Here is a 26600-nt window from a genome sequence, read left to right on the forward strand (position 1 = left end):
ATCCAGAGCGGTGGGACACCATGTGCCTCACACCAATGACCACAAGAGCACCACGCTGGGGTGGGCAAAGTGTTTAATGCCATCTTCACTGACAGGCAGTGAAACTGGGGGCATGTTCCTGGCTGCCCGAGACTCCTCAGGTATTGGGAGCAAGCCCTTCACAAGCCAGCAGTGTGTACTGGGATCCCTGGGTGGACCCTTCTTGGGCTCAGCACTCCCATCTCCTTCCCCACAAATGGGGTACCTGTCAGAGGCTTGGGGCTGGGCAGCAGCCAGCCTCTCAGAGCGGGGAGCCCAGTTCTGCCTTCTGCACCCGCTCACTTCTGTGGGTACCATCGCAGTACGGAGGCTTCTGGGTGGCCTTGCAGGTACAGAGGGCCATTACTCGGGTCTCCTGGGCCTTGAACTTGAGTGGGGAGAGGCCAGTGCGTTGGAAGAAGTGGGAGCCATCACAGAAGGGCTGGTGAGGGAAAGAGAGAAGTTAGAGGCCCAACCCCATCTTCTGAGGTAGGACAGGTCTAGAATAGGGCTCAGGCTCCTGAGGGGAACTGCCTGGATCCCCTAGTTTACTCTCATCTGCAGTGTGAGAGTGAGAGGAGAGCTGTCCCAAGTAAAACAAATAAATAGTGGTTCTTACACACTTTGCTGGCAGAGAGTGTTCAGTAAGGAGTCTACAGCATTCATCTCGGGGACCCAGAAGACCAGGATACAAGGGCAGAATTTTCTTTTTCTTTTTTTTTTTTTTTTTTATGATAGTCACGCAGAGAGAGAGAGAGAGAGAGAGAGAGAGAGAGAGGCAGAGACACAGGCAGAGGGAGAAGCAGGCTCCATGCACCGGGAGCCCGACGTGGGATTCGATCCCGGGTCTCCAGGATCACGCCCTGGGCCAAAGGCAGGCGCCAAACCGCTGCACTACCCAGGGATCCCAAGGGCAGAATTTTCAAGGTGAAATGGGACTTTCAGTATCAGCAATGAATTACGTGAATAGATTTTTTTTTTTTTATGTATCTGAGTCTCCGGTGGCTCATGAAATTTACTTCCTTCCACATATTCTCAGGGTAAGACCTCTGCGTGGGAGAGAGCCTGCACGCATCACAGTGCTCTGAGACTGGGCTATCGCTTTGGTTTGGCCCCAGGAAATAAGTGGGCATGTTATAGGGAGTGGATGTCACAGGGAGGAAGGGTGAACCGGTTGCCTGGTGCAGGCATATATTTCCCATCCTTCCCAGAAGCTGTTCAGGCAGAGACAGGGTAATGAAAACAGGCCTGCCTTGACTTGCTAGTTAGCAGCAGAGCTGAGCCAAGCAAGGCCTCTGGACCCTGAGGTCAGGAGAGGGGAGGGGAGGAGGCGACCTGAGGGAAGTATACAAATAAAACACAGCAACCTGTCCCAGAGGGCAAAAGGCAGGGAGGCAGAGTGCCAGCCTGCGCCAGCCACATGCCTGGCGTTCCCCCAGCACTGCTCTCCCCTTGTGAGGACATGCTCCAAAGTCAAGTCAGTGGCAAAGTAGGACTTGGGACCCAGGGCGCTGACACCACACCACACCCACACCACTTAGAGGCACACAGTTGAGAGCCCAGCTCAGGAAGGAAAGGGGCCCTGGAGGCCAAGTGTATGGGTCAGGTTCCTGCTGGAAAGAAGGCTCCTGGGGCGGGAGGGAGAGGGAGGTGGGAGCAGGCAGTGAGGGGCAACCAGGGAAGCCACGTCAGCTGAGAAAGGGAGGGTCTGTAGGAGAAGACGCAGGCGAGGGGCACTTGGAACCGGAGAGCCTGCAGTCTTCCAATGCTGGGGTCTAAGGCCTGGGAACCTTTGGCTCAGATGCTTCCTAGAAGGAGGGACAGAAGAAGGGAGAAAGACAACCCAGCTTCTCAGGGCTCAGAGCAGAGTCCAGGCCGGGGCTCCAAGGGGGGCACACGGGTAGAGGCCAGAACCCTGGGCTCCAGCCACCTGGCTGTGGGGCTGAGTCTCTCTGTCTCTCTGGCCTCATCTCAAATGGTGGATACAGAAAAAAGGGAGTTCAGGGATGTGGGTGGCATTGGCTTGAGGGCATGCTTTCGCCCCCAACCTCCCCTGTACTTCAGGTAAGTGTGGGAAAAGAGGAAGGTCTCGGCAACCAGAGGTGCCCTATGGTAATGAGAGGCGGGTAGGGGTCTCTCACCTGCTTCTTGCTGCGCCCACACACACACCATCTGTAGGTTTTCCCAGCTACCAACTCCACCTTGATGGGCGCTTTCAGGGCCACCACAGACTTGGCTGGGGTTTTAGGGAACCATCGGCTCTGTGGCAAGGGAAGACGAAGGGCTTGGGGTCAGCCCATGTCCTGGAAGCAACTTCCAGCCTATGGACTTGTCCAGGTTCCCTGTGGCTCTGGCTTATGGCAGGCTTCCTCTGCAGGAGGCTGATTTGATGCCACTCCACAAAGACATTCCCCCAGGACAGGACCCTGAGCTCCAGACAGGGAAGAGATTTCAAGCCCATGCAGGCATTCTAGTTTCTGGGGTGCCCAGCTGCTTTCCCCAGGTGGGAGTCCAGGATCCTGGCAGCCTGGGGCTGTGTTTGTCAGGCACTGCCATTCCCAGCCGGGAAGCCTGGCTCCCTGCCCTGTGCCCCCTGGTCACTCTACCTCCCCTGAGCCATCGGGGAAGGGAGCTGGATAGAGGCAGGGCATTCTGAGGTTGGAGTGGGGAAGCAGAGCTGACCGTTTCTCGTTTCTTCTCTGGTCTCTACCTTTGGGGGTCTCTGGGCCGGGGGGACTTGGGGGAAGGGAAGGGGAAAGGGGTACTTACCAGCCAGGAGGAGAGGTCGCGCCTCTGGCTCAGCCTCTGAAAGGTATGCAGGCGTGACTAGCCAGGCGGTTTGGAAGCGGAGGGAAAAAAAAAATCAGTGGAAAGCGTTGGAATTCCAGAGGGAAGTCATCTGGGAGGGAAGAGACGCCAGGGATTCGGGGCGTAGGAGAAAGCAGAGGGTAAGAAAAAGAGGGTCACAGACAGGAAGTGGAGTTGCTGGGAGGTGCTGGCTGCATCCCGCCCGGCGCGGCGAGGGAGGGCTGCGCGGCAGCGGGCGAGGCGGGACTCGGGGGCGCTCAGCGGGGGACGGACGGGGCTGGGGCGCGGGGCCGAGGTGCTCACCCAGGCCGCAGGCCGCACGGCCGCCCCCACGCCACTCATGCCGGTCCCCGCCGCCGCGCCGCGCCCCGCCGGCTCCGCCCCGCGCCCGGGTCACCGCCCGCTCCCGCCCAACGGGCCGGCCCAGCCTGCCGCGGCCCGGAAGACGCCCCGGGGCTCCGCGCGGTGGGGGCCGGGCCTGCGCGGTGGCCGGCCCCGGGGAGGGGGGAGGGCTGCGCGGGGGCCGTCCGGGCCGTGCTCCCGTAGCCTCGCCGCCGCGTGTGGGCGGGGACCTCCCGGGAGCCGGCGGCTCCACGTCCTCGCCCGGGGGCTCGCGTTGCGAACGGATTCCCGCCGGGCACAGGTATCGGAGTCTTCCTCAGGAACCTGGGGGGCTTGCGCTTACCGCTCTGTGAACTATTACGAGTGCTTCTAGAAATACGACAGACCACCAGCCGCAGCCCCTCCCCAGGCTCCCACAGTTGGCACTCCCCTCCCTTCCCCTTCAGTAAAGCCAGACAAAGCAGGGGTCTTTGGATTTTTTTTTTTTTTTTGTAAAACATTCTTTTATTAAAAGAACAAGTGCTGTTTACGAACTGCCCTTCGTACAAATAACATCCGTTATACAAAGATACAAGATCCGGGTTATGCACAATTCCAGGCTTGGAAGTGAAAGGAGGGGGGCATTGCCTTTTGGGCTGAGGATATAAAGGAGGTTCTAGAAAGAATGTAAAAGGAGCCCCTGGGTTTGCAAACTCTGGCTTCCCCTCCCTGCTCCCCTAGGAAGGGTCTGCTACATTGAGACAGGCTGGGATGGCTAGGAGGGAACAGGGCTGGGAGTCAGGATTTGGGTCTCCAGTCCTGCCACCTGAGTCCCAAGTTGGGCTGGAGGAAGTGAACAAAGGGCAATGAAGGCACCCCTCAGTCCCCAACTTTTCAGTAGATCAAGTCAAAGTGGTTGGAAGCTAGACACACTTTGAATCTGGATTGATGTGACTGGAGGGAGCCAGGGTATTGTGCCCCACTTCCTCCAAATTCCCCACCAAAGTCACCTTAATCCCTCTAGGCACCTCTCCCTGGGGAAAAATAAATTGAGATAAAGGACAATTGGGAGCAAGCTGCCTACTCCTAACTTTGGCCCACTGCACACACCAAGAAGATGCTGGAAGTTGGCCAAGGGAGCCTGTGCCTTTGAAAAGTTGTCTGCATTTCCAGTTTGGATGAAAGGAAAATGTGGAGGTTACCCTTTCTCAGAGCTCACCCCTGGCTCTGTATCCCCTCACTCGTCCAGGCCCTTCCCTGGAACTCAGTATAGGCATGGGTGGGGAGCTCTCAGCCTCAAGGTTAGAGCACCAGGAGGCAGTGGGAGACCCAGGAGCCTGAGGGGAAAGACACACACAAATAGGAAAAAACTTAAAAAAAAAAAAAAAAAAAAAAAGCAATCTTTAAAGTGTCATTGTCTACGGAGAGGATCCATCAGCTCTGAGCTAAGACTATCAGTGCTACATAGACACCCTCCCACCCCAGGGCCAAGCCCAGCCCCCCCCCCACAGGGACATACAGACAGCCACATGGAGGTGGTGCAGTGGGGGGCGAGAGAGCCCAGGACCAGGAGGCCAGGGTCCTGAGGGCTGGTCCTGGCTCTGCCCCGAGCCCCTGCCCCTCCTAGGCTTGGAGCTATCACCTGTGAAGCAAGGAACCGGTTTCCAACCACCCCTAAAGACAAGTCCCTTCCAGCTCTGATATTCATGCACCAGTCGTGACCTCAAAGCCAGACAGGGGTTCTGCATGCACACCCCTCACACCTCCACGCTGAGCGTGCTTACACACGAAGCTCCTCTCATGCATTTTCAGACTCAATTTCCGTCCTGCAAACCACATCCTTTCTCTCTGCTAGGCAGAGAGACCTACAAATCTGTATTTTTTCCCATTCCCCATCCAAATTCGTCCTTGAAAAAAAAGGAACAGGGGATGGGAAAGGAGGGTGAGGTCAGTAATAGCCATTCCCCTGCATTGGGATCCAGATCTCTAGAACTTTCCTATTATAAAGCTCCCTCTGAAGAAGGAAATGCACTACTTCTCTCACGCCCTGCCCCCTGGCAGAAATAGAGGGACAGCAGCGATTCATACCCAGCCTGGGTCCCTTCTAATCTAACCTAACCTACCTGCTGCTGCACCCCAGCCTGGGGAAAGCTGAAAAAAAACATAGGCTCTTGGAGATGAGAACCCCAGGCTCTCGGGTGCTGGGAGGGAGGGGGAGGTCTTGGTTCCAGTGCACTAAATCCTAGGGACCCCTCGCTCTCTGCCACAGCAACCTTGGAGTGGACTGGCTTCCCTCAGCATCCAGAACAGAAGTTGACTTCAGCTCCTAGTGGGTGTGAGTGTGAATGAGCAACTCTTCTAAGAATCTCTGAAGGTTATTTTCAGTGGTTTGGGGGCAGGGAATTAGAGAGCTTAATAGATGAAGATGAATAAAATGCTGAATCCTATCATTTCTTTCTAATTGATATTTAGCCTTAATAAAAAGTGAGTATTTCTGAGGTCATCACAACTGCCTTCCCCCCACCCCCAAGCCCTTGCAAGTGCCTAAGAAATTGCCTCTGAAGGATTCCCACCCACCCCCTCCTTTATCAGCTCCCTAACATCTTACAAAGTCTTATCAACAGGAATATTAATATTATTTTCAGTATCAGAAAAAAACCAGTTGAGCAGCACAGGCAAAAATATATCTGCACTACGTTTCTGTCGTTGCCAAAAATATACACATCTTCTTTTCTTTATTTAAAAAAAAAAACCAACAATAACAAAAACCCAAACAGAAACACACACAAAAAATCCACACATGCAAAGACTGACGAGACATGAGCATCAGGGAAAGCTGGAAACGCCTTCTCCCGGCTCCAACCCCAGTGCAACTGAAACAGAGACACAGGCTTCCCCCCACCACTCTCCTGGCTGCCCTACTGGCCCCTCGGCCTTTGCCACCAAAGGCTCTGAGCAGGTGGGGGCTCTTTTAGGTGAGAACTGCCCCCTCCACCCTGGGGAAATAGCTGGTGGGGGAAGGGATGGCTGTCAGGTCAGCTCAAGTGAAGGCTCCTGGCTCCCATGGTTGGTCGGGGCGGGAATAGGGTGCCAGGGAAGCAAGCTGGCTAATCCTGGGAAGGAGGTTTTCTCTGCTGAAGGACGTGGCACTTTACCCCCCACCCCTGCCCCATCCCCCAGATCCTTGGGACTCCCCCTGTGCCAGTGAGGCAGGACCAGCTATCAGTGGGGGAATGAGAGCTCTGAAGGGGGCAGTGAGGCCAAGTGGGGTCTGGGGGAGGGAAGGCAGGATATTACCCTGATTCAAAGCCCCCAGCCCCCATTACTCTCCAATAGTGGAGTACTGTTCTGGTTTTTGTTAACCATTCACGCCCCAGAAAGGGACCAAAGTTGGTGAGGTGGGGAGGGTGCAAACAAAAGTCGGGAGCCCCCTTCTGGTGCTGCCTCATCTGAGCACTGCTCCTATCCCTGCCCTCGGCGGCCCCAGGCCCAGGGGGAGTCAGTCAGACAGACAGACAGACAGACAGACACACACACACACACACACACACGGACACACAAGCACACACGCTCTCTGAGTCAGGCAGCTCCATCTTCCCACCCTCCGCACTCCTAAATCCAATAGTGCAAACAAGGGGCAGGGCCCCAGGGGGCTGGGCCTCCTCCCCCTGCGCTCCCCCAGCCAGTCACCTGGGGGCTCTCGACAGGTGGGGAGGCTCAGGCTAAATCTGAGGCCCCGCTGCCCCTTCCTCAGCTCCCTAGTCTGTGGGCTTTTACAAGCTCAGCTTGTAACCGTTGTTGGGGGGGCGGGGGAGGGGTACCAGGGAGACACAGTCCCAGGGATCTCTTCTGCCATCTGCCCAAGCTAGGAAGAAACTGCAGGTAAAGCAGGGCCACCCCTTCTTTCCTAAGAGATTTCCGCGCACGAACAGGCCCAAGCCTGTCCCCCTACTTCTCCCCACTCAAGTGCTGATCCATTTTCTGTGGAGGGTCCAACCAACCCCCCACTTATGCCATAGCCCACTTTGCTCTTGGAGGACCTCAAAGCATTACTGAGAGTGGGGGCTCCTAGGTGGGCTGGGAGCCTGTCCTCCCTCTGAGCCCCTCACAAAGGGGACAGTGCGGAGGGAGGGGGGCCCAGTGGAAGGGGCACCCTTCTCTGGCTCAGTCCTCGGCACCAGGTGCACCCTGCACTCCCCAGGCCTCAGCACAGGATCTGGGCTGGGGCTCTCCAGGGTCTGGATGCAGGTGCCTGCTCCAGGCTAGGACCCTCAGGCCAAGATCTGCCCCCTTCATCTGGGGATCAGGAGGGGCTGGGTGGATTTAGCCTTTTTCCTGGTTGGCTGAGGTTCCTTTGTCAGCGGTCTGGAAAGAGAGGAAGGGAGGCTGGGGGTTTAGGAGGTGTCTGGTTCTAACACCCAGTTGAGAACAGCTGCCAGGGGAAGGATGCTATTGTAGGGTCCGGTGAGGGAGCCCAGCTGAAGCCCCTGCCCTGGGCTCTTGGCTAAGGCCTGTGTTTGTGGTTCATAGGGGGAAGGGGAGGGCAGGCTGCCCTGCACAAGCGCACCCATCTAAGCGGGCATGTGCCTGCCAAGGCTGGCAGCACCCTGGGCTCTGACAATATGCCCTCAGAGGAAGGAGGGAGAGATGGAGCCTTTGGAGAAAGGCCCACCCAGAGCATCATCTTTTTCTAATTGGTCCACTCAGAGAGCAAACAGACTTTTCTAATTGGTCTTCCAGAGGAACATCATTTTCCAACTGGTCCTTTTGCTACTAGCCTGTGCTCAGTTTCTCCCTGGCAGATCCAACAGAGGCCCTGGGGCCTGCAGCAGGGTGCCTGGCTGACCTAGGGGGTCACTTCCTTCCTCCTTCTGATGCTCCACCTCTGCCCCTCCCGGAGAAGGCAGACAGGACAGCCCTGTGCCCCCTACTCACCCCGCCTTTGGGGCCACTGCCATCCGCCCCCGCCAGGCTGAGGAAGGGGTTGGTCTGGGCCGTGAGGACTGGAGGTCCGCCTGCTGCTGCTACTGCTGCGGCTGCTGCCGCCGCGGCCATGAGACTCGTGTTGTTGCCGAGCGAGGGAGCTACCAGGGCCCCGGCAGGCAGCAGTGGGGGGGCGGAGGCCGCAGGCAGCAGGCCAGGGGTGCCCGCAGACAGCAGCGGGGTGGAGCTTCCCGCCAGCAGGCTGGCCATGGGCAGCTGGGAGCCCCCAGCCATCTGCAGCCGCTGCAGCTCCCGCTTCTGCTGGATCTGCTGGATCATCTGGTAGACAACAGTCTGGTGTTCCTGCAAAGGGGCCAGAATGCTCATGGGCTAGTGGTCCCCGGAGCCAGCTTGCCCTACTTGGCCCAGGCCCCGTCCCATCTCACTGGAGCCCTGAGGAAGGAGACCTGGGGACAGTCAAGGTCCTGTCTCTAACTCCCTGCTCGGGGCCTCAGTCTCCCCATCTGGATAAGAAAGTGGTTGCTGCCATCAGTGTCGGTAGACAGGCATTACAGGCCTAGTGCTGGAGGATGTTTGACATCCCTGGCTCCACCCCCTGGCTGAAGCGATTCCTCAGTCGCTATGACAACCACAAATGCCCCCAGGGGTGGGATGACCCCAAGTTGAGAAACAACTAGACTAGGTCAATAGTATTCAACTCCTCCTCTTTTTGTTTGGTTTCTTTCAAGATTTATTTTTGCTTTGAGTAGGCAAGGCGTTTTCAGTGTTCTAAAAACCAAAACGATATCCAGGTTTACCTTTAAGGAATCTTGCTGCAACCCCTGTTCCCTTCTGGCCCCTACAGGTAACCAGCTGAATTGGTTTCTTGGGTTTTTAATGTTTCTTTATAGGAAAATGGTTCTGTTTTCTGGTTTTTCAGTTCCCTCCTTTTTAAAAAGAACTTTTCTCCAAAGGAAACCTTCGAAGAACCCGACATACAACACAGACGTAAAAGGGGCTGCTCTGGTTGAGAGGGTGACCACCTGCTCAGCCACAGACCCTGCAGCTCCCACTGAAGATCCTTGGGACTGGGACTGGAAATGCTCCGGTCACTGGGAATTCACCCCCCAACAGACCTTTCCCCTAGGATGTGATGCGGGATCACTAGAGCATCCCTTCTGCTATGCCCAGGGCCGGAAAGCGACCCTTATCCCTTTTGTCCCTACATGCCCCACAGGGGCCCAGCCTGGGGCTGCCCTCCTCCTTCCACCTTCCCTCCCAATCCCTGCGGTGCCAGCCTGGCCCAGCCCTGACACGGTGAACCCCCACCTTCACCCTGCAACGCGGGAGCTGCCTGGGCAGGGAGGGCATTACCGGGGTCAGCTGTGGGGAGGCCAGGAGCTGCTGGAGCTGCTGGAGCTGCTGCTCTTGCTGCTGCAGGAGATGTCTCTGCTGCTCTGTCAGGCTGAGGCAGGGGGACAAAACACAGACCATGGGAAGGGGCGGGGCGACACTCCTCTCCCACCCAGGCCCTCCAAGTTCCCAGACTCCCTCAGACCCAGGTGGAGAAAGGCAGGGGTGTGCGGTGTTAAAGGACTACAGAGAAACAGTGTGAGCTCAGAGACCACTGGGAGGGAGACAAGTTGGACAGAAGAATGTTTCCGGACGGGAAATCAAGATTGGGGATGCAAGAAGGAAACTGATGATTTTGTCCCTGGAGAGCTACCATCCAGAGGACACTCACATCTACCATCTAGGGAATACTTGGGGCCAAGAAGTGACTAGATTCTATACCCTGTAAGACTGAAGAATGTTCTTCCTTTTGGGGGTGGGAACTATGGGTGTTTGGGGGGGGAGTCCCTCCCCAAACCAGCCTCCCCATTCCCTTCCCCAGGCTGAGCTCTCCCTCACCTGTTAAGACAACCTGGCAGCTGCAGCGTGGGGGCCCCGCCAGCCTGGCTCAAGCCCGCAGGGTTGGGGGCGGCAGCCCCATTCAACCCCCCCAGGAGCCCATTGAGGGGCAGGGCCCCGCTGCCCGCCAGCCCCCCCAACAGCCCCTCAGCCATGGGCATGGCCCCCAGCCCCGCTGCCCCCGGTGCCCGGCCCAGCCCGTTCTGTGGCTGGGGCGGGAGCGGGGCCGGGGCCCCAGGCAGGGCCAGGGGCAGAGTAGCAGGGCTCTGCTGGAGCAGGGGCAGCGGTGGGGGCGTGCTGTGGAAGGACAGCGACGAGCTGCTGCGGCTGGGGCAGCCTGAGTGTGGGTCCTGGGGAGGGAGGGGGAAGGGAGGGGTCAGAGGGGCAGGGGGCCAGCATGATCTTTCTGGCCCCCGGCCCAGCACCCACCAGCATTCTCACAGAGCACAGCCACCCCCACCTCACCCAGGCAGAGCCACCCAGGGGGAAGGGGCATGGCCCAGAGATAAAGGCTAAAGATCCCAACAGTCTTCACAAATATTTACAGATCACATCCTGGGGGCCCAGTGCCCCTTGCAATCCTTGTTAATCAGGAACAGTGAGGTTGGCGGTGGACATCTAGTGAACTAGACCCCAGCCCCAGGGTTCACTGCTTGCCCTGAATTATCTAATTATTCCCATATACGGGTGAAGCCATTGATTCTTAGGCAGGCTAAGTAACTGCAGGCTGGAGAATGGCAGCTGGAGGGAAAGGCTCAGGTTCAAATTCTGTGTCCACAGTTCACTGGCTTCTCTGTCTTACTCACTCATAACGTGGGGGCAATAGTAACACCTATTCCATAAAGTCTAAAAAACAGTGCTTTGAAAATCTCAGCATAGGACATGATTTCAGAGGGCAAGTGTGCAATTAATATTCATTATTGCTATGATCATTGTTGCTCAGGTACACAAGCACCCCATTTGTTTGATTTCACTAGTAACCACAACCTAACAATAGATTGTTCCTCCTCACATTGACCGCCAAGCACAGGAGGATTATTTGTGCCAGTTGCTGTAATGAACCCTTTCCAAATAGTCTCAAAGAAGCCTTCCCTAACCACCTCCTAGCTCCAGAAGAATACCACCCCCATTCTGCCTCACAGCCCTCAAATTATTCCCATTTTTGCACTTTTCCTGGTTTGTAATGATTATTTTCTTGGATCGCTAGTCTATCTTCAGAGGCGGGGCCCAGGCCGTTTTGCTCACTGATTGTTGAGCCAGTGCCCAGCATTAAGTAGGCACCTATAATTATCATTTAAGGAAGGAAGGAATGGATCGGTCAACCAATTGCTCAGCCAGTCACTTCACTGCCAGGCCTCCAGTAGCTGCAGCGTGGAGGCCTGGCGCTTCCCCTCTTGCTCCCCCCACCCCCTCCTTGCCTCCCCCCCGCGGCGCCCACCTCGGAAGACGTGGACAGAGAGTTGTCCAGGCCAAGGCTGTTCTTCCCTGGGGGGCTCTTGCTGGTGCTTAAGGAATCGCTGCTGCCGGCTGAGGGAGGGGAGTAGGAAAGGAGGTCAAGGGCTGCAGTCGGGGCCCTTGTCGCGCCGCCCGGCCGAGGCTCCCACTCCCGGACCGGGTGGGAGTCCCCTTACCTTGGGGAGGCAGGCCATAGGGCCCAGGGACTGGGCCGTTGGCGGCAGGCAGGGCGGCAGGCAGGGCGGGAAAGGGCACAGACAGCTGCACATTGAGAATCTGCAGCCGCTCCTTCTTGGCCGTCAGGCTCAGGATCTGCTCCTGAAGCCGCTGGTTTTCCTTCTGCAGCGCGTGCAGCGCCTTCAGCATCTCCACGACTGCAAGGAGAGGGCGAGAGCGCCTGAGCCCCGCGGGCCGGGAGAGGCGGGGCGGAGGCGGGGCGAGAGGCCCGGGGCGGGGCCTGGAGGGCGGGGCCTGGCGGAGGAAATCAGTCTGAGACCTAGAAGAGAAGGCGCCAGGCAGCAAGAGACTCAGGTGAGCTCCGGGGAGGCGGGACCCGGGGGAGCCAGAGGTGTGAGGACTAGAGGCGGGGCCTGAGGCTCGGGGTCGAGGTGTGACCGAGAGCGTCGAGGTGGGAGGAAGTTGGAGCAGAGTAAGGTAAGGGCCAGGAGGCCGCGGGGGCCGAAGGCGGGGAGCACAGGTGGCGGGTCCAGGAGTCGGGCCTAGCGAAGGTTAAAGGTAAGGCTCGGGGTAGCCCACAGTTAAGGCTGGAGCGGGGCCCAGGGACGGAACCTTAAAAAAGTTTGGGGACCTCGCAGAGAAAGGTGACCGAGCCTGGGGGTCCTAGGGCAGGTCTCCCCGCCCGGCTCCACCCCTCCTCACTGTTGACACCGGCCTCGCCGTCGCCCTGCTTCTCCAACAGCTGCTCCATGTTCGTCGTTCCGGGGGCCGCTGGGTCTAACTGGCCGCCCCCGCAGGGTGCAGACGCTGTCTGGTCAAAGAGTGCCGGGAGGCTGCTGATGGGGGACCTGGGGTCAGAAGAGAGAACCGGGCTCAGGCTAACCTCACGGCCCCACTCCTGTCTCCCTACCTCCCCCCTCCCCCCTCAGGGGTCCCAGTCGCCCCTTCTCGGATCCCACCCTCTCCTGGCGCCCCGCAGCCGTCCCCTCCTCCCACTAGTGTCCCTCCAGCCCCGCTCCCAGCCCCTCCCCCAAGCCGCCGCCCCCTCCCTCACATGGAAGACAGACTCTCCTGGGGGGAGGTCCCCCGACACCGGAAGCTGCAGTCCTCCAGGTCTGGCTCTTGGAAGGAGAAGGGGAGCAGGGATCAGCGGGGGAGGGGTGCCATCGGCCTCACGGTCCCCGCCTGGGAAGTGGGTGAGGGATCTGGGACTTTACCGCAGACTCCTTGCCCCCAGGATCTCCCCCAACCCCAGGCTGGCAGTTCTAGCTGGTAAGGCTCTGGGAGCCCGGTCTTGGAAACCTCGCCCCGTGGGAGGCAGTTATGGATCTGGTCTCTTCTCCTTTCTTTAGGCCGAGAGGCGGCCGCTGCCTAGCTTCTTTCAGAACCACCTCCCAAGTTCTTTCCTGGTGGATTCGGGGTTCTAGAAATTCAGGGCCTAGACAGTCCTGGGTTGAACTTGGACCTGACACTTCCTACATGACCTTGAAATGGAAACTAATCTCAGTGGGACGCCTGGGTGGCTCAGCAGTTGAATGTCTGCCTTAGGCTCAGCAGGGCGTGATCCTGGAGTCCTGGGATCGAGTCCTGCATCGGGTCCCTGCATGGAGCCTGCCTCTCTTTCTCTGTGTCTCTCATGAATAAATAAAATCTTTAAAAAAAAAAAAAAACAACCCTATTCTCTCTGAAATGACTGTTAGGAGGATTAAAAATAAGGTAATAAATGTGAAGTGTCAGCTGTCCTGCAACAAGTCCTAATAACTGCCACTATTCTAATAAGTCTTGTGCAATTTTTCATATCATAAACTCACAGGTTAGAGTGCAAAACCTTTTGCTGGGCCACAGAATGCCAATTTTGGTCTTGGAAAACGTAGTCACCCTGCGCTATCAGGCCATTAATTCTGGGATCGGATTCGGCCCCTTTAAGAAGGTTTACCTGAACGGGCGGGCGGGAGGTGAGCCCCGCCCCCTAGCCAGGCAGGTGGTGTCACAGCACCAATGAGCTCTCTGGGGCTCGGTGGACTCTCCAGGGAGGGGGAGGGGCGCTTGCGAACTTCCGAACCCTTAACTCCGAAATATCCGGAGCGCAGCTGCCAAGCTAGTGGACTCTCTGGAGGCCCCATCCCGGGGAATAAGAGGCCAGCTGGGAACTATGCTGCAGTGACCAGAAAACTGGGCTTGGTGTCAGGACCAGAATTTGAGCTCTGGCTCTGCCTTTCTCTACTTCAACTGTTTTGAGCAAATCATTAAGCCTCTTTCTTCTGTGGGATGGAGCAGTAGACATTCTGGCCGGTCCTGCTCCCACCGTCCACGGTTTTGTTTTGGTTTTGTTCTTAACGTGAACGCATACTCTGGTTTGTTGTGTGTGATTTTTTTTTCAGGGCAGGCAATGGCCAGAGGGAGGGGGCAGCCAGAAAGCCCTCCTATCCTTCTGGGGTGACATGCAAGTGATGAGTGCCCCTCAGGTCCTTGGGAAGACAGGGGAATGGAGTCAGAAACACATACCTGTGTGGCTGCTCTCAGCTTGGGTGAGGAGGGGGTTAACGGCACCCATGGGGGTTCCAAAGATGTGGGTAGAAGGGAGGCTAAAGGTAGAGCCAGCCAGAGAAAACACCTGAGGGAAAGGAGGTATAGCCCAGCCCATGGTTATTCTTGGATCTAGGGCACAACTGTGTGTGTATGTATGTGTGTGTATAGGGAGGGAGAGGGGGATCAGGTGTGCTGGGGAGGAGAGGACCCAGGAGAGGGAGATATTCTGGTGGCCATCAAGCCCCATCTCTCAATCTCTCCCCTGGAGAGTTGGCATCCTGGGCAGCCTGTCCCCCACCTGCCCAGGGATGGAGGAGTGCAGGGGTAAGGCCTCACCTGAGTGGTGGAGATAGAAGCAGAGGAGGAAGGGAGGGTGCTGGTGAATGGGGAGCGGCTGAGGCGGGGCAGGGCCGAGGTCCCTGGGGGCCCCAGCAGGCTGGAGGAGAGAGGGGTGCTGCAGACAGCGCGCAGCATTCCGCCACTGCCACCATGGGAGATGGGGTCCTTATTACTGGTGTAGATGCCTACAGGCACAAGAAGGACACAGAGGGAAGCTTACTGTCACTGCTCCCCCAGGCCCGTCCTCAGTCAGATGGCTGGGGCAGCCCCTCCCCAGGGAGGATATTCCCTTGGATCTGGCCACACACATCAGTCTGACCCTCTTGCTGCAAAAATGTCACTTCTTGCCTATGTGACATCTCCTTGACATGCCTGCTTATTAGACTGTCCTGCCAAGACCAGCGGGATTCCAGGGTTTTTGAATAGGTTAAGTCCCATTGGCAGTTGACTCCAATCTCTCCCACTACAACTCTGCAGAAAATGGCTATAGGGGAGTGTCTTACAGGTGATTGGCTCTTCCATCCTTTATCTCTGTCTTTGGAGCAGTTTCTATCACATTGCCCTCTGACTGCATGCTTATGCCTCTGTTCCCTCACTAGACTGGCTGGGCCCTGGATGCCCAAGGGTCACTAACCTGCCCCCAGCAGGGGGGACTCCAGGCTCAGGCTGGGAAGGCTCCCTGAAGGCCCAAAGGTGCGGGAGGCCAGACCACCCAGGCCAGAGCTGACCAGGGAACCTCCGGAGAAGGGTGAGGCAGCAGTGGCAGTAAAGCCAGCCAGCTGGGCACTGGGCAAGGAGGGAATGGTGACGCCCCCAGCCCCCTCCTTGTTCCGGCTGCCCTTAGGACGACCCGGTCCATGTCGGCTCCTCTTGCTAGCTTTGTGCTTCTTCTCCTTCAGGCCTGTCTCAGGGGTCTCCTCAGCAGGCGCAGGGGCAGCACTCAGTGTGGGCATCCGCTTGTGGGTGCCTGCTGAGGCCCCAGACCCCGAAACGTGGGGAGACTTATAGTCTCCAGGGGACGGGGCCCGGGCCCGGGCCGAGCTGGAGGTGGTGGTGGAGAAGCGCATGATGGGCCCAAAGCCAGAGAAGACCACCTTCTGCTCAAAGAGGTCTGCCTTTGGGGGCTCAGGGGCTGAGGGAGAGGGGGGGGCCGAAGGGGTGGGGGCTGCAGGCTTGGAGTACTTGTCCTCCTCTGGCTGCTCCAGCTTGGGGAATGCCGAGAAGTCAGGGGAGCTCTGCAGGGACGAGACTGCACAGAGGGAAAACTGCATTACAGCCGCCCCCCCACCCTACCTCCCACTCCCAATGGCACTAGCTGGAGAGAGCTCTGGTCAGGGGGCTGGGGAAGCCTGAGTTCCTATCCCAGCTTTGGCACTGTCTCTATGTCTTGGGATGAGTGTCCTCTGCCACCCCGCTCCAGCTTCCCCACATGCAATAAAGGGGAAGAACTCCTGCTCAACTGACCTCACTGGACTGTAGAGATTACTGGAGAGATCATTAGTGTTGGTACTTTAAAAATGGCACCTCATGGTCCAAGTGCAGGGGATAATGAATACAGCTATGGCAGTAGAGGGATGGGGCCTGAGAGGGAGGGGGCTGAGGGGAGGGATTTTAGAGGAGTAACTTGGTGAGGAGCCCCCATCTTTAACCAATTTAAGAAGCAAATGAGATGCAAACCAGTGTGCAGAGGCCCTTGCTAGAGAAGCTCTGAGCCGAAGGCTGTCCCGCCCCCAGCTTCTTCCATGATGCCCACACTCACCTGCAGGCTGGAAGGGCCCCCCAGAGGAGGAGGAAGAGGAGGAGGAGGAAGAGGAGGAGGAGGAGGCGGAGGTGAAACTGCTCACACCTTTCCCACTGCTCAGTTTCTTCCCCTTGTGACTCAGGCTATGGCTGGAAGACTTTTTCCCCTTGGAGTCCCTGCTGCTCTCAGAGGTCTCCTGAGTGCTGGCCTCATGGTGGGAGGAGGAAGAAGCTGAGGAGGGGACCTGAGAGGAGAAGAGGGGAAGGCTCAAGGCCAGCTGCCTGGGCTCGCCGGACCCGGCCAAGGGGCAGGAGGACACAGGGCCCTGGCTCTACCAGAAGAGCCCTAGTTTGGTTTGGGAAGGACTTGTAGGTGGGGAGGGCAGATCAGGGAAGTGGATGGCAGGAGAGGAGAATCTGTCTGTCCTCCACCTGAGGCAGAAGAGAGTGAAAACAGTCCCTGGGCCTATACAGATGTGCCCATCTGTTCACTCATCCATTTAAGAAAGGCTTAGTGGGTCGCAGAAGGCTGGACTTGTGCTGGCTGGGACATGTGCCACGGAGAGAAACCGCTGCCCTGGCCCTGCCCTTGAGCCTGCCAGTCACCACCCCTCCCTGGGTGGGGGCAGCCACCTGACTAACACCTCCTCCCCTGGTCACTCTGTGCCCTTCCTAGACAACCTGAGATTGCAGTGCCAAGCTTCTGCCTGGGAAACCTCTCATCCTTCCAAATCCAGCTTGGAAGTCCACGAGGCCACCTAGATCCCTGAGGTGGGCCCGGTCACTCTGTCCTCTAGTTCCTGAACACTGTGTCCTCACATCAGCCATGCCAACAGTTGCCACACAGTACTGCAATATCCAGTCCCATGTCTGAGGCCTCTGGCAACCCCCTAGAGGGCAGCAGGGTAGTGGCTGGAGGAGCACAGGCCCTGGAGTCAGGCAGAGCAGGCTGTGAGCCTGGTGGGCTCTGCCATCTGCTTTGTTCTGTTGTGCAGCTTCTCAACCTTGCTGAGCTGCAGTGTCCTTCCACGGCCAACTAGGCCTCTTTGGAATGTCACGAGGAGCATAGAGCCAGATACATACATAGTGTGGGGTCAGTAATGTTGACAACTCTGATGCTGGTAGCTGCTATGAATATACTGCAGAGATTGTCCTGTGGTGGGCAAGAGCATGGGCCTTTAAGCCAGACTGCCTGCACTCAGATCTTGACTCTACCACTTGCTGGCTGTGTGCTTTTAAGGTAAATTACTTACCCTCTCTGTGCCCCGGCTTCTCACTTATTAGGGTTAATAAAATAGCTAATTCACTGGATTATTTTGAGGATTAAAAGAGCTAATCCCCACAGACCCCTTCTACCCTCCTGTTCTAGAAGGGACCCTGGCATGTGGTGAGTGAGTGAGTGAGTTAAGGCTTTGTATTCCTGCCAGGGTTGGTGCTTTTCCTCCGGGTGGAGACCAGGTATTCAGTAAGAGAACAAATGCTAGAGGAAGGATGGGTCAGGGGGAGGAGAGCCACCCTGCACTGCCCTTCTCTGGGAGGAGTCCTGTCTCTGTCTTCCTCTTTGTTCTTTTCAACAGCTGGAGTTCTGAAGGGAGCCAGATGTGGTTCTGAGCAAGGGAGGAGAGGGGCAAGGGGGCGGGGTAGCTGAAATGCTGGGGTGGGCAGAGGGGGGATGGGCAGAAGGCTCCCAGAGGTCCAAGAGGACACCTGGCCTCTGGGAATTCCCATTATCTCTGGCCCTGTTTCCACCTGCCTGCAGGCCCCAGGGAAAGGTCAGAGGGCATGAATGACAAGCTTTTCCAGGTGAGGCCTGGGAAGCAGGTGGGGACAGGTTTACTGGGACAGTTACCATAACATCACCCTGGAAACCTGATGCCTGATCCTCCTACTAAGATGCCCAGAGCTCTGCCAACCTCCTAAGGCGGGTGGAGGTGAACGGGGTAGTAATGGCGACAGGAAGAAGTGGTTTCTCCAGGCCCCTGTGCTCCTTCCATAGTGGGGTGTGGGGGTGTGGGCTGGAAGGAGGGGAAGGAAGGGGCTGCTCTGGCTTGGATTAGCGATTCCCTAGCCTCGGGTAGGGCCTGCTGGTTGCTCCTCCAGATGTTGCCCATTTCTGGAGACAGGCCTGACATACCAAGCCTGGGAAGGGTGGGATGAGTGGGGGGTTTCAGGGTACTGTCCATGGGTCTGCCCCCTGCCACCATGGGATTTTGGCTGGGAAATGGGCTTTGGGCAGTGCCCTGATTGGGGGAGGGGTGAAAGCCAAGAGGTCCTCTCTATCTCTGGGGAAGTGGGTCCCAGAATTTGTAGAATCAGCCTGAGTACAGTACCCGCAGACAAGAGCCAGTACTGAGGCTCTCTGTCTGGACAGAGGCAGATGTAAACATCTGGCAGCCAGCAGGCAGGGCAACACCCCTACTGCACCCCAACCAGCCTGGTAGGTCAGTGACTGGTGGGGCTGAGGAGCATAGGGTAGAATGGGGAGGTGGAGAAGTGTGGAGTAGAGAATATTGGCATTAACTTGAAGCTGCTGGGGGTGCCCAGAGTCCCTGGCTCACTCTGAGCCTCTCCCTTCCTACCTCAGCCACTCCCTCCCCCCACACTGGTGTGGGCAGCAGTACCTTGTCAGCAGTGGGGACCACAGGCGGGGTGAGGATGCTGGGGGGTGACTCAGGCCGCTTCTTGTGCTTCTGTTTAAGGCGTTCTTTGTCCTTTCGACTCTGGGGAGGGAGAAGTAACCAGATATGGGTTGTGGGGGACTGTCTGGGCTACTGCATGGCATGTGCATGCAGGCAGTAGCCCTCTCTTGGACAGACTGGGAGACTCAGGCTGGACAAGAATGGCTCAGGCAGGTTGCTTTGGGAGCCAACGGCCCCTCCCCCTCATCTTCCCTGCTTATTAAAGATAGCCTGTCCCATTTTCACACCAGAGACACAGTACCACACACATGAGCACACACCTGCAAGGGTACCCACCTGGGACATGGAGCTGTGTGTGCAACTGAGATGGGAACCAGGCACGCTGTGATGTACAGTGCAAGGGGACAGAGACAACCTGGCTGACACATGGCTAGACTGTGGAGGGGTCTACAAACGTGCATGGCCAAGTGTTGAGGGCTTTGGAAACATGGTCATGTCACAGGGAAGACACGAAGGAACCACAAAGACAGCTCCAGAGAAGCCAGGCCCTCATGTTACCCTCCATAACCCCCATGTGTCACTTCCTCAGCCCCTGCTGGCCCTTAGTGGACTCTGAGGAAGAGGGGGCAGGCCCCAAGGCCTCCTGGGCACCTTGTGGTGGCTTCTTGAAAGACTTATGTGTGTGTGTGCGTATGCGTGTGCGTGGGGGGGGGGGACAAGGAAAGAGAGGAGACATTTACCTTCTTCTGGCCTCTTTCATGGTGAGAAGGGTGCTTCTCTTGCTGGGTGGATGGAGAGGCTGACCGGCTTCTCCTGCCAGCAATAAAACCACTGCCACCGCCCCCTGTGCTTCCTCCTCCCCCTGCTCCTCCGCCTCCCCCACTGGTATGCCGGGATGTCTTCTGGGGAAAGAAGAGAGAGGAACAGCCAAATCCTCCTTTCACTAGGTTAGGAAAAGATTCCTGAAATGATCCTGGTGGGGCTAGTCCCTCCCACCCTGCTTGTCACTCAAAGGACCTTGTGTCTTCAGTGATGCTCCACTCAGCAGAAGGCATTCTCTAGCCTTAAATCCTAGAGCTTTCCCAGCTGGCTTATCTAATGCACAGATTCAGTAACTGAGGCCCAGCAGAGCTAGAGGCATCTTGGCCCCAGCAATGTACCACTGGAGGTAGGACAAGTCTCTTCTTATCCACCTACATCTTTCCATGGCACCTCTTGGCCCATGTCAGGCAGCCCAAGCAGTCCAGTTCTGCCTCTTTCGCTGGGGTACAGGCGAGGTGGGGGCCCTCTCAGGCAATCCCTGCTTCCCCTGCACTCCACTCCATGCGCCCCTCCAGATAACTTCATTCCAGCCATCAGCCTTCTGTCTCTTGATCCTGGCCCTCCCCCTCCATCAAACACAGCAGATCCTTCTGTCCCAATGGAGTTGATGCCCTTAAAAAGGGGGAAGTAAACATGCACAACAGCAAAAACCCAAATGATCCTCGTTCTGCATCTCCTCCTAGCCAGGGCCTGCCCCCTCCTTCCCTTCACTGCTGATAACTTCCCCCTATCTGACCGTTTCACATGTCCCACACCAGCAGGTCACCCACTACCTCCCAATTGCCAAATCGAAGGACTAATTGCCAAATCTAAGCCCTTTCCAAGCCACTTCCTCCCCAGTGGTGGGTACTGCTCCTACCTTGCCAAGCACTAGACTCCCCCCTTCACAGTCCCCCTCACACCCTGACCCAGTGTACCCTGGTGGGCACCTGAGGATTCCAGCCTTGCCTTCTATCCTTGGGACTGCCACTACCCTGCCTGTGGGGCTGATAGCCACCTAATCTGAACATCCCCACTTGGCACCTCCTATCTGCTGCACTGAGCTCTCTACCTTGTCCTAAGTTGTCAACAAACCCTGAAACCAAGGTGACTATATAATTTATGATTCAAACCAGGACACTTTTGAAAACAAAAGGGGGAATTATTAATAATTACACCAAGGTGACAGGCACATATGGAACTATCCAGGGCAGTGTAGGACATGTGCCAATCCTACAGAAGAAGCCCACCACACCCCGTTCACAGCATTCCCAGGTGCCCAAGCACTGACAGCCTGACTCCTCTGTCCCACCCTCACTCGGCCACCCCCACATGTAGGCCTGTCTACCTAGAAATGGTTCTAGAGTCCAGCTTTATCCCTCCAGCTCCCGCCCCCCCCCCCCCCTCGCAGCTGTCTCCCAGCCGCTAGCCTCAGCCCTTTGGATCCAGCTTCACATTGGCTGCCAGGGTAATCTTCCTAAAAAACAAATCTGATCATGTTACCCTCCTGCTCACAAGCCTGTGGCCTGGGGGTGAGGTCCAAGCTGCATTCCCAGGCAGGCTGCAGCCTCCCTCTCTAGGACACCTCACAGTTTCTGGAGCATGCAGGTCTCTCCACAACCAGGGAACAGAACCCCTCCACCAGCCTCTCCTTGGGCCCCAGAAGCCTAGGGCAGAAGCTGGCCCTGCTCTGGCCCTGCCTGAGCACTCTGCTCATCTCCTGCCTCATTCTCACCAAGCTCCCTGTTCTGTTCCTACATTCTCTTTTTCATCTCAGGACCTGGCCCATGCCAGTCCCTTCACCTAGACAGTCCCAGCACCTGTCTTTGCTTGGCAGGTCCTCGAGGAGCTTTCAAAGCAAATTGTGTGTTCTGAACCCCACATGCCAGCTGTAGTGGAATAAGTTACACGACCTCGGTGGGTCTTAGTTTATTTGTATAAAATGGAAAATACAGTATACCTAGTTCTTAGGGTTGTGGGGAGGACCACATAAAATAACACACGTAAAGAGTTTCAGAAGCTGGAGCACAGTAAACCCCCACAAATGTTGGCTCTTATTGCTTCCACTTCCACTCAGCTTCAATGCTGCTTATTCCTTGAAAACTCTCCCACACTCTGACAGGCAGGTGTCTGAGCTCTGTCTCCTGGGATGGACTGCTGGCTTTGGCCCTCATTCACCTCCCTTGGGCTGTACTTCAACCTATTCCTTATCCAGTGGCAAAGCTCCTCAGAGCAGGGACTGGGCTCCTTCCATCTCTGTCTCCCAGCACCAGGCACCAGCCTGGTCAACAGCCCATACCCTCTAAGGCATGGCTGACTGACCCACTCACACCCTGGCAGACAAGACTCACCATTTTGCTGAAGTGGTATTTGCAGTAGCCACAGTACTTGACGTTGTCCACCTCTAGCACTTCCTCCTCACACAGCAGGCCTGCCATTTGGGCACTAACCAAAGGAGGTCATTCTGAGAAGGGCAATGGCCACAAACCAGACCAGCCCCCTTCTTCCCACCCGCCCTGGACCATAGCTAGGGTGAGGCCAAGACCATCCACGGAAACCACTGCCATCACCACCAAAGAGATAGCTGTCTGTGGCAAACCTCGGAGGGGGTCGGTACAGCTGGCCAGGGATTCTCAAGAACCCTGAAGGGGGTGTGGGACAGGCAGGGGGTCTCACCAGGTGACATGGAAAGCTTGCCGACATCCGTGGCGGTTACAGGTCATGCAGGCTCCCGAGGCCGCCTTGCTCTCCCGGCCCTGCTCCTCACAGATGTAGCACGTCTGTGGGACACAGTACAATTGTCCTCTCCTCCCTTCTACCTGAGGGATCCCTTGGCCTTCTCAACTCTCTCCTCTCCCCATGATCCCACATCAGTGCCATCTAATCAAAGTTTCTGTGATGATGGAAATTGTCCAATATAGTAGCTATAAACCACACAGGCTACTGAATGCCTGAAATGTGGCTAGCGTGACTGAGGAATTGAACTTTAAGCTGTACTTTATTTAAATTAATTTACATAGCCACATGTAGCTGGTAGCTACTGAATTGGATAGCAGTCCCTGGATGGTGAGCCCTGTCAGGGCGGGGACTGTTGCTTTGCTTCCAGTGAGCTTATCCCCACCTCTGGGCCTTTGCTCATCTAGGTTCCTTCTGCCTGGATTTGGAACCCCATCCTCTCAAGGTGGGCCTCAGTCTACATATCTCTTTCCTTGACCACTTATCTATCGTAAGCCCCCCGTGAGGTGTTCTTTATTTTAGTACCTTGTTTCTTTTCATACCACTTACCACAAACTGCATGTATTTTATTTGCCTGCTTATTGCTAGCTACAGTCTTCCCACACGGAGAACACATCTGTTTTGATATGTAACGCTGTGTGCCTGGTGCCTTGGCCCAGGTTTGGCCCATAGTAGGCATTCAGGAAAACGTGTTCAGCGGATGAATAAGCGAACCCCCCACTGAAGTCTACCCCTTGGCAGTACTAGTTTCCATAAGTTCCAGAGCACAAGTGCGTGTCTGTTGATGGAAGGGGCCTAGCCACCTCCTCAGTTCCCCTTTGGCTGCATAGAATCAGATTACACTGGATGAAGAGAGAGCTGGAGGGACCCAAGGATGGATGGCTGGGATGGGTGGTGTGGGCAGGGCTGGTATGGGGCAGGGCTACTGACCTTGTTGAAGCGATCATGAGGCACATACTGCAGCACGATGGGCTCCATGGTGAGCACATTGGCAAACTGTACCTCTGGGATGTAGAGGGCGCACACCACATGGGCCCAGCCTGGGGCGGTGGGAAGCTGGCCTCAGAGCCTGAGACCTGGCCTCTCACTACCCCACACTGCACAACCCCCTACCCCCACCATACCCTTCCCATCAGAATCCAGTGCCAGCCAGGGAAGGGAAACCCAGCCTCCATCCCCACCCTGCCCATCCCAATGTCATCCACTCCTGCCTTCCCAGACCCTGCTCAGGGAGCTTTGCTGACCTCCACAGATGAGCTCTGGGGCTCAGGGCCCCCCTCACCTCCATTATCAGTCCTCTTCAATGCCCCGTCTTTGTGTGGGCACAGCTCACACCTCTGCCAATGCAAGGGGGGGCACAGGGATTTGGGGTGGGGGATCTGCTGAGCTGGGCCCTTCCTGAACACATTCAAAGGGCCCCTTGATGAAATAAGCTGTCTGGGGAATGGATGGGGGTATGGAAGAAACAGGATTGGCCATGAGTGATAACTGTAGGACACGAGTGATGGGGACATGAGATTCATCATAGTACCCTTTCGGCTTCTGTATGTGTTGGCAACTTTCCATAACAAAAAGTTCACATAACTAACAAACAAAATAAAAGGCCCAGTGCCAGAGGTGAGGCAGAGTGAAGGATAAGCTGAGGGAGAGATGGGTTGGTGATAGATGACAGGAAACAGGAAGTCCTGTGTGACAGTCCCACCCTAGCCTCAGCCTCTGAGTCCTCTAGTTGAACTGGGAGGAGATGCTCAGGTGTACAGGAGCAGGGAGGGAGTCTCAAACAAACTCACCACCCTGGCTGCTCGCTCCTGAGATTCACATTTCCGGCAGAACCAGGGTCCCGTTGGCACCTGGACGATGCCATAGCAAGCTGGGAAGAGGGGGGAGAAAGAATCACCAAGTAAATCTGTCAGCAGTGGCTTTTCCCAGAGCAACCGGGGGGCAGAGGACTTTAAGGGAGAGGGGCTGCTCCCTTATCTGGAGTGGCTCATGAGACAGCAGGACCACAAAGAATGCCTAACAGCACATGGCCAGACTTCAACCACACAACCAAGCATTCTAAGAAGTCTGAGTCCTTGACCTTAAACTTCTAGAAGACCTCTCACCCCCACCCCACGCTCTTTCTGGACCTGTTTCCCAACTCTGGCCTGGGAACAGTCCTCATCCTCAGGAATAGAGAAAACGAGAGAGGGAGAACATTTACTATAGTCAAACACGTTTTGTTGTTATGGGGGGGGGGGCATTTCTTAAAGGGCCAGTAAGGGAAGAGGTGGGGAAGGAGGGGGTCCAGGGACCTCATCTTAAGCCTCTAACTATAATAGGTACAGGTCAAAAGTCAAGGCCGAACGCAGGTGCAGTACAGGTAACCGATATGAGAGCGCAGGGAAGCCCGGACAGCAACAGCATTAAGGGTTGTCCCAGGAAGAGGGGGGGCAGCTGGCTGTGCCAGACAGGCGGGAGATGCCAGCCTGCGCCCTCGGCAAGACTCCTCAAGGAGTTAACTCCCGAACCATGTGCTGTTGGGGGAAACTCCAAACCTCCCTCTTCTCGATTCCCGGCCCCCTGCACAACCTCTCTCCTATGCGCAGCTCTTCCCGGAGGATTTTAGGAGTCCCCTCTCCCCTGGGACCCTTCTCTCCTCCCTTCCCAATTCCGCTCCTCCCAGTATCCGGAAGCGGGAGGGGGGGATGACCCCCCCTTGACCTCTCCCTCTCCGAGCCGGGACCAAAATAACCGGGCGGGAGGGGACACCTCGCAGGTAAACATTCCCCCAGCAGCCCCGACACTGGCGGTGTGGGGCGCGGAGAGTGCACTCACTGCCCCCTAGTCTGTCCCCAAACTCCCCCAACTTGGGGTGGGGGGCGCGGGACTGGAACAATAGGCAAGAAAACAATGCCTGACCCGGTCCTCCAGGACCGGGCGGGGGGAGCCCCCTGACGCCTCCCTTCCCTTCAGGTGGGGTGGGGGAGGGGCGCCCGAGCCCCGGGAGGTCTCCAGAGGGCGCGGCCCGGGGCTCCCCGCGCGCGCCGCCCCCGGGGTCCCGCCGCCTCCCGCGGGCCACCCCCGTACCTTGGTGGACAGCCACGCTGCACGCGTGCCCATCACAGTAGACCAGCGGGTTCTCGGCCCAGCCCCTCTCGTCCGAACATACGCAGCAGCCTCCTACCATCTCCTTCATACTCCCATGAGCTCCCTCCGGGGCTGGGGCGGGGGGCCGGCCGGCGGGGGTCGGGGGTCAGGGGGGGAGGGAGGGAGCGGGGGGCCGCGCGCCTCCTCGCTCCCTCCTCCTCCTCCTCCGCCGCCGCCGCTTCTTTTCTTTGCCTCCTCCTTCCTCCTCCTCGGCGTCCTCCTCCTCCTCCTCCTCGCTCGCTCTGTCTGGCCGCCCCCCCCGCCGTGCTCTCGCCCTCATGCCCCGACGGGCCCCCCCCCCAACAATGAGACCCGCGCGCCGGGCTCGCCCCCTCCGCGCCGCGCGCCCAGCTACCAGGGCCGCCCGGCCGCCGCACAGCCCGGGCCCGGCGGGGGAGGCGCCGAGTGGCACATCGCGGGCGCCCGCCCGCCCCGCGCCCGCCCCGCGCCGCCCGCTCACGCGCCGCCCCCCCGGCCCCCCTGCCCGGCCGCGGCAGCCATGGCCGCGCGCCTCCGCTCGCTCGCTCCCGGCCCGCCCGCCGCCCGCCGCCGGGTAAAGTCTTAGGTTCAGGGAACAAAGCCTGGCTTGGTAGGGAGCTTTTCGCTCGCTCGCTCCGCGCGTATTTTCTCTCTTTCTTTTTCTTTCGGTGGCTCTTGGTTGTTGCTCCTGAGCTCTCCCTCCGCCTTGCCCTTCCATCTCGGCCCCAGTTCCCCGATTCTCCATCCCCCTCAGCCCAGGTCTTCGTCTCTGCTCTTTAACTCCAAGGAAACTCAGAGGTGGAGATCAGAGGAAGGGGCGCAGGAACGAACGGGAGCTACGTGGGTCGCTCGCCTTTCCGCGTCTAGGGGGGGCTCTTTGGGTGGCCGTTCGTGGGCTCTTTCCTCGGAGGCCCCTCTGGAGGGTAGACACTCACATGCAGATGTTTGTTCATTTCACAAATATTTATTGAATGGTTACTATGTGCAGCCGCTGGGATAGAGCAGTGTACAAAACAGGTATGGATTCCTGCCCTCAGGGAGCTTCCGATCCAGCTTACAGACTCAGACGCGCGCGTACAGGAACTCGGACCCCTC

At 57.3% G+C, this 26600-nt stretch overlaps 1 protein-coding gene across 8 annotated transcripts; it reads right to left on the reverse strand.

Moving 5' to 3' along the window:
• Positions 1-56: 56 nt before the first annotated feature.
• On the reverse strand, positions 57-25891 carry MLLT6 (MLLT6, PHD finger containing). Of its 8 annotated transcripts, none has more exons than XM_049114736.1 (22): positions 25467-25891; positions 24188-24267; positions 23680-23734; positions 23328-23437; positions 22338-22441; positions 22013-22106; positions 19601-19762; positions 18843-18941; positions 16328-16466; positions 15116-15730; positions 14479-14666; positions 14119-14227; positions 12668-12734; positions 12316-12461; positions 11613-11810; positions 11420-11508; positions 9982-10331; positions 9445-9535; positions 8083-8433; positions 2788-2844; positions 2160-2279; positions 57-460 (listed from the first exon to the last, which is right to left on the reverse strand). In XM_049114736.1, the coding sequence occupies exons 1-22, from the start codon at positions 25573-25575 to the stop codon at positions 281-283; spliced, it is 3513 nt and encodes a 1170-aa protein (XP_048970693.1). In that variant the 5' UTR covers positions 25576-25891; the 3' UTR covers positions 57-280. The 8 variants fall into 8 exon arrangements, with proteins under 8 accessions (XP_048970693.1, XP_048970691.1, XP_048970692.1 ...); XM_049114734.1 differs by having other exon boundaries at positions 16241-16466; XM_049114735.1 differs by having other exon boundaries at positions 16241-16466; positions 19601-19759; positions 25467-25640.
• Positions 25892-26600: the final 709 nt, after the last annotated feature.

Source organism: Canis lupus, chromosome 9, assembly GCF_003254725.2.
Source record: "Canis lupus dingo isolate Sandy chromosome 9, ASM325472v2, whole genome shotgun sequence".
Classification (NCBI taxonomy): domain Eukaryota; kingdom Metazoa; phylum Chordata; class Mammalia; order Carnivora; family Canidae; genus Canis; species Canis lupus.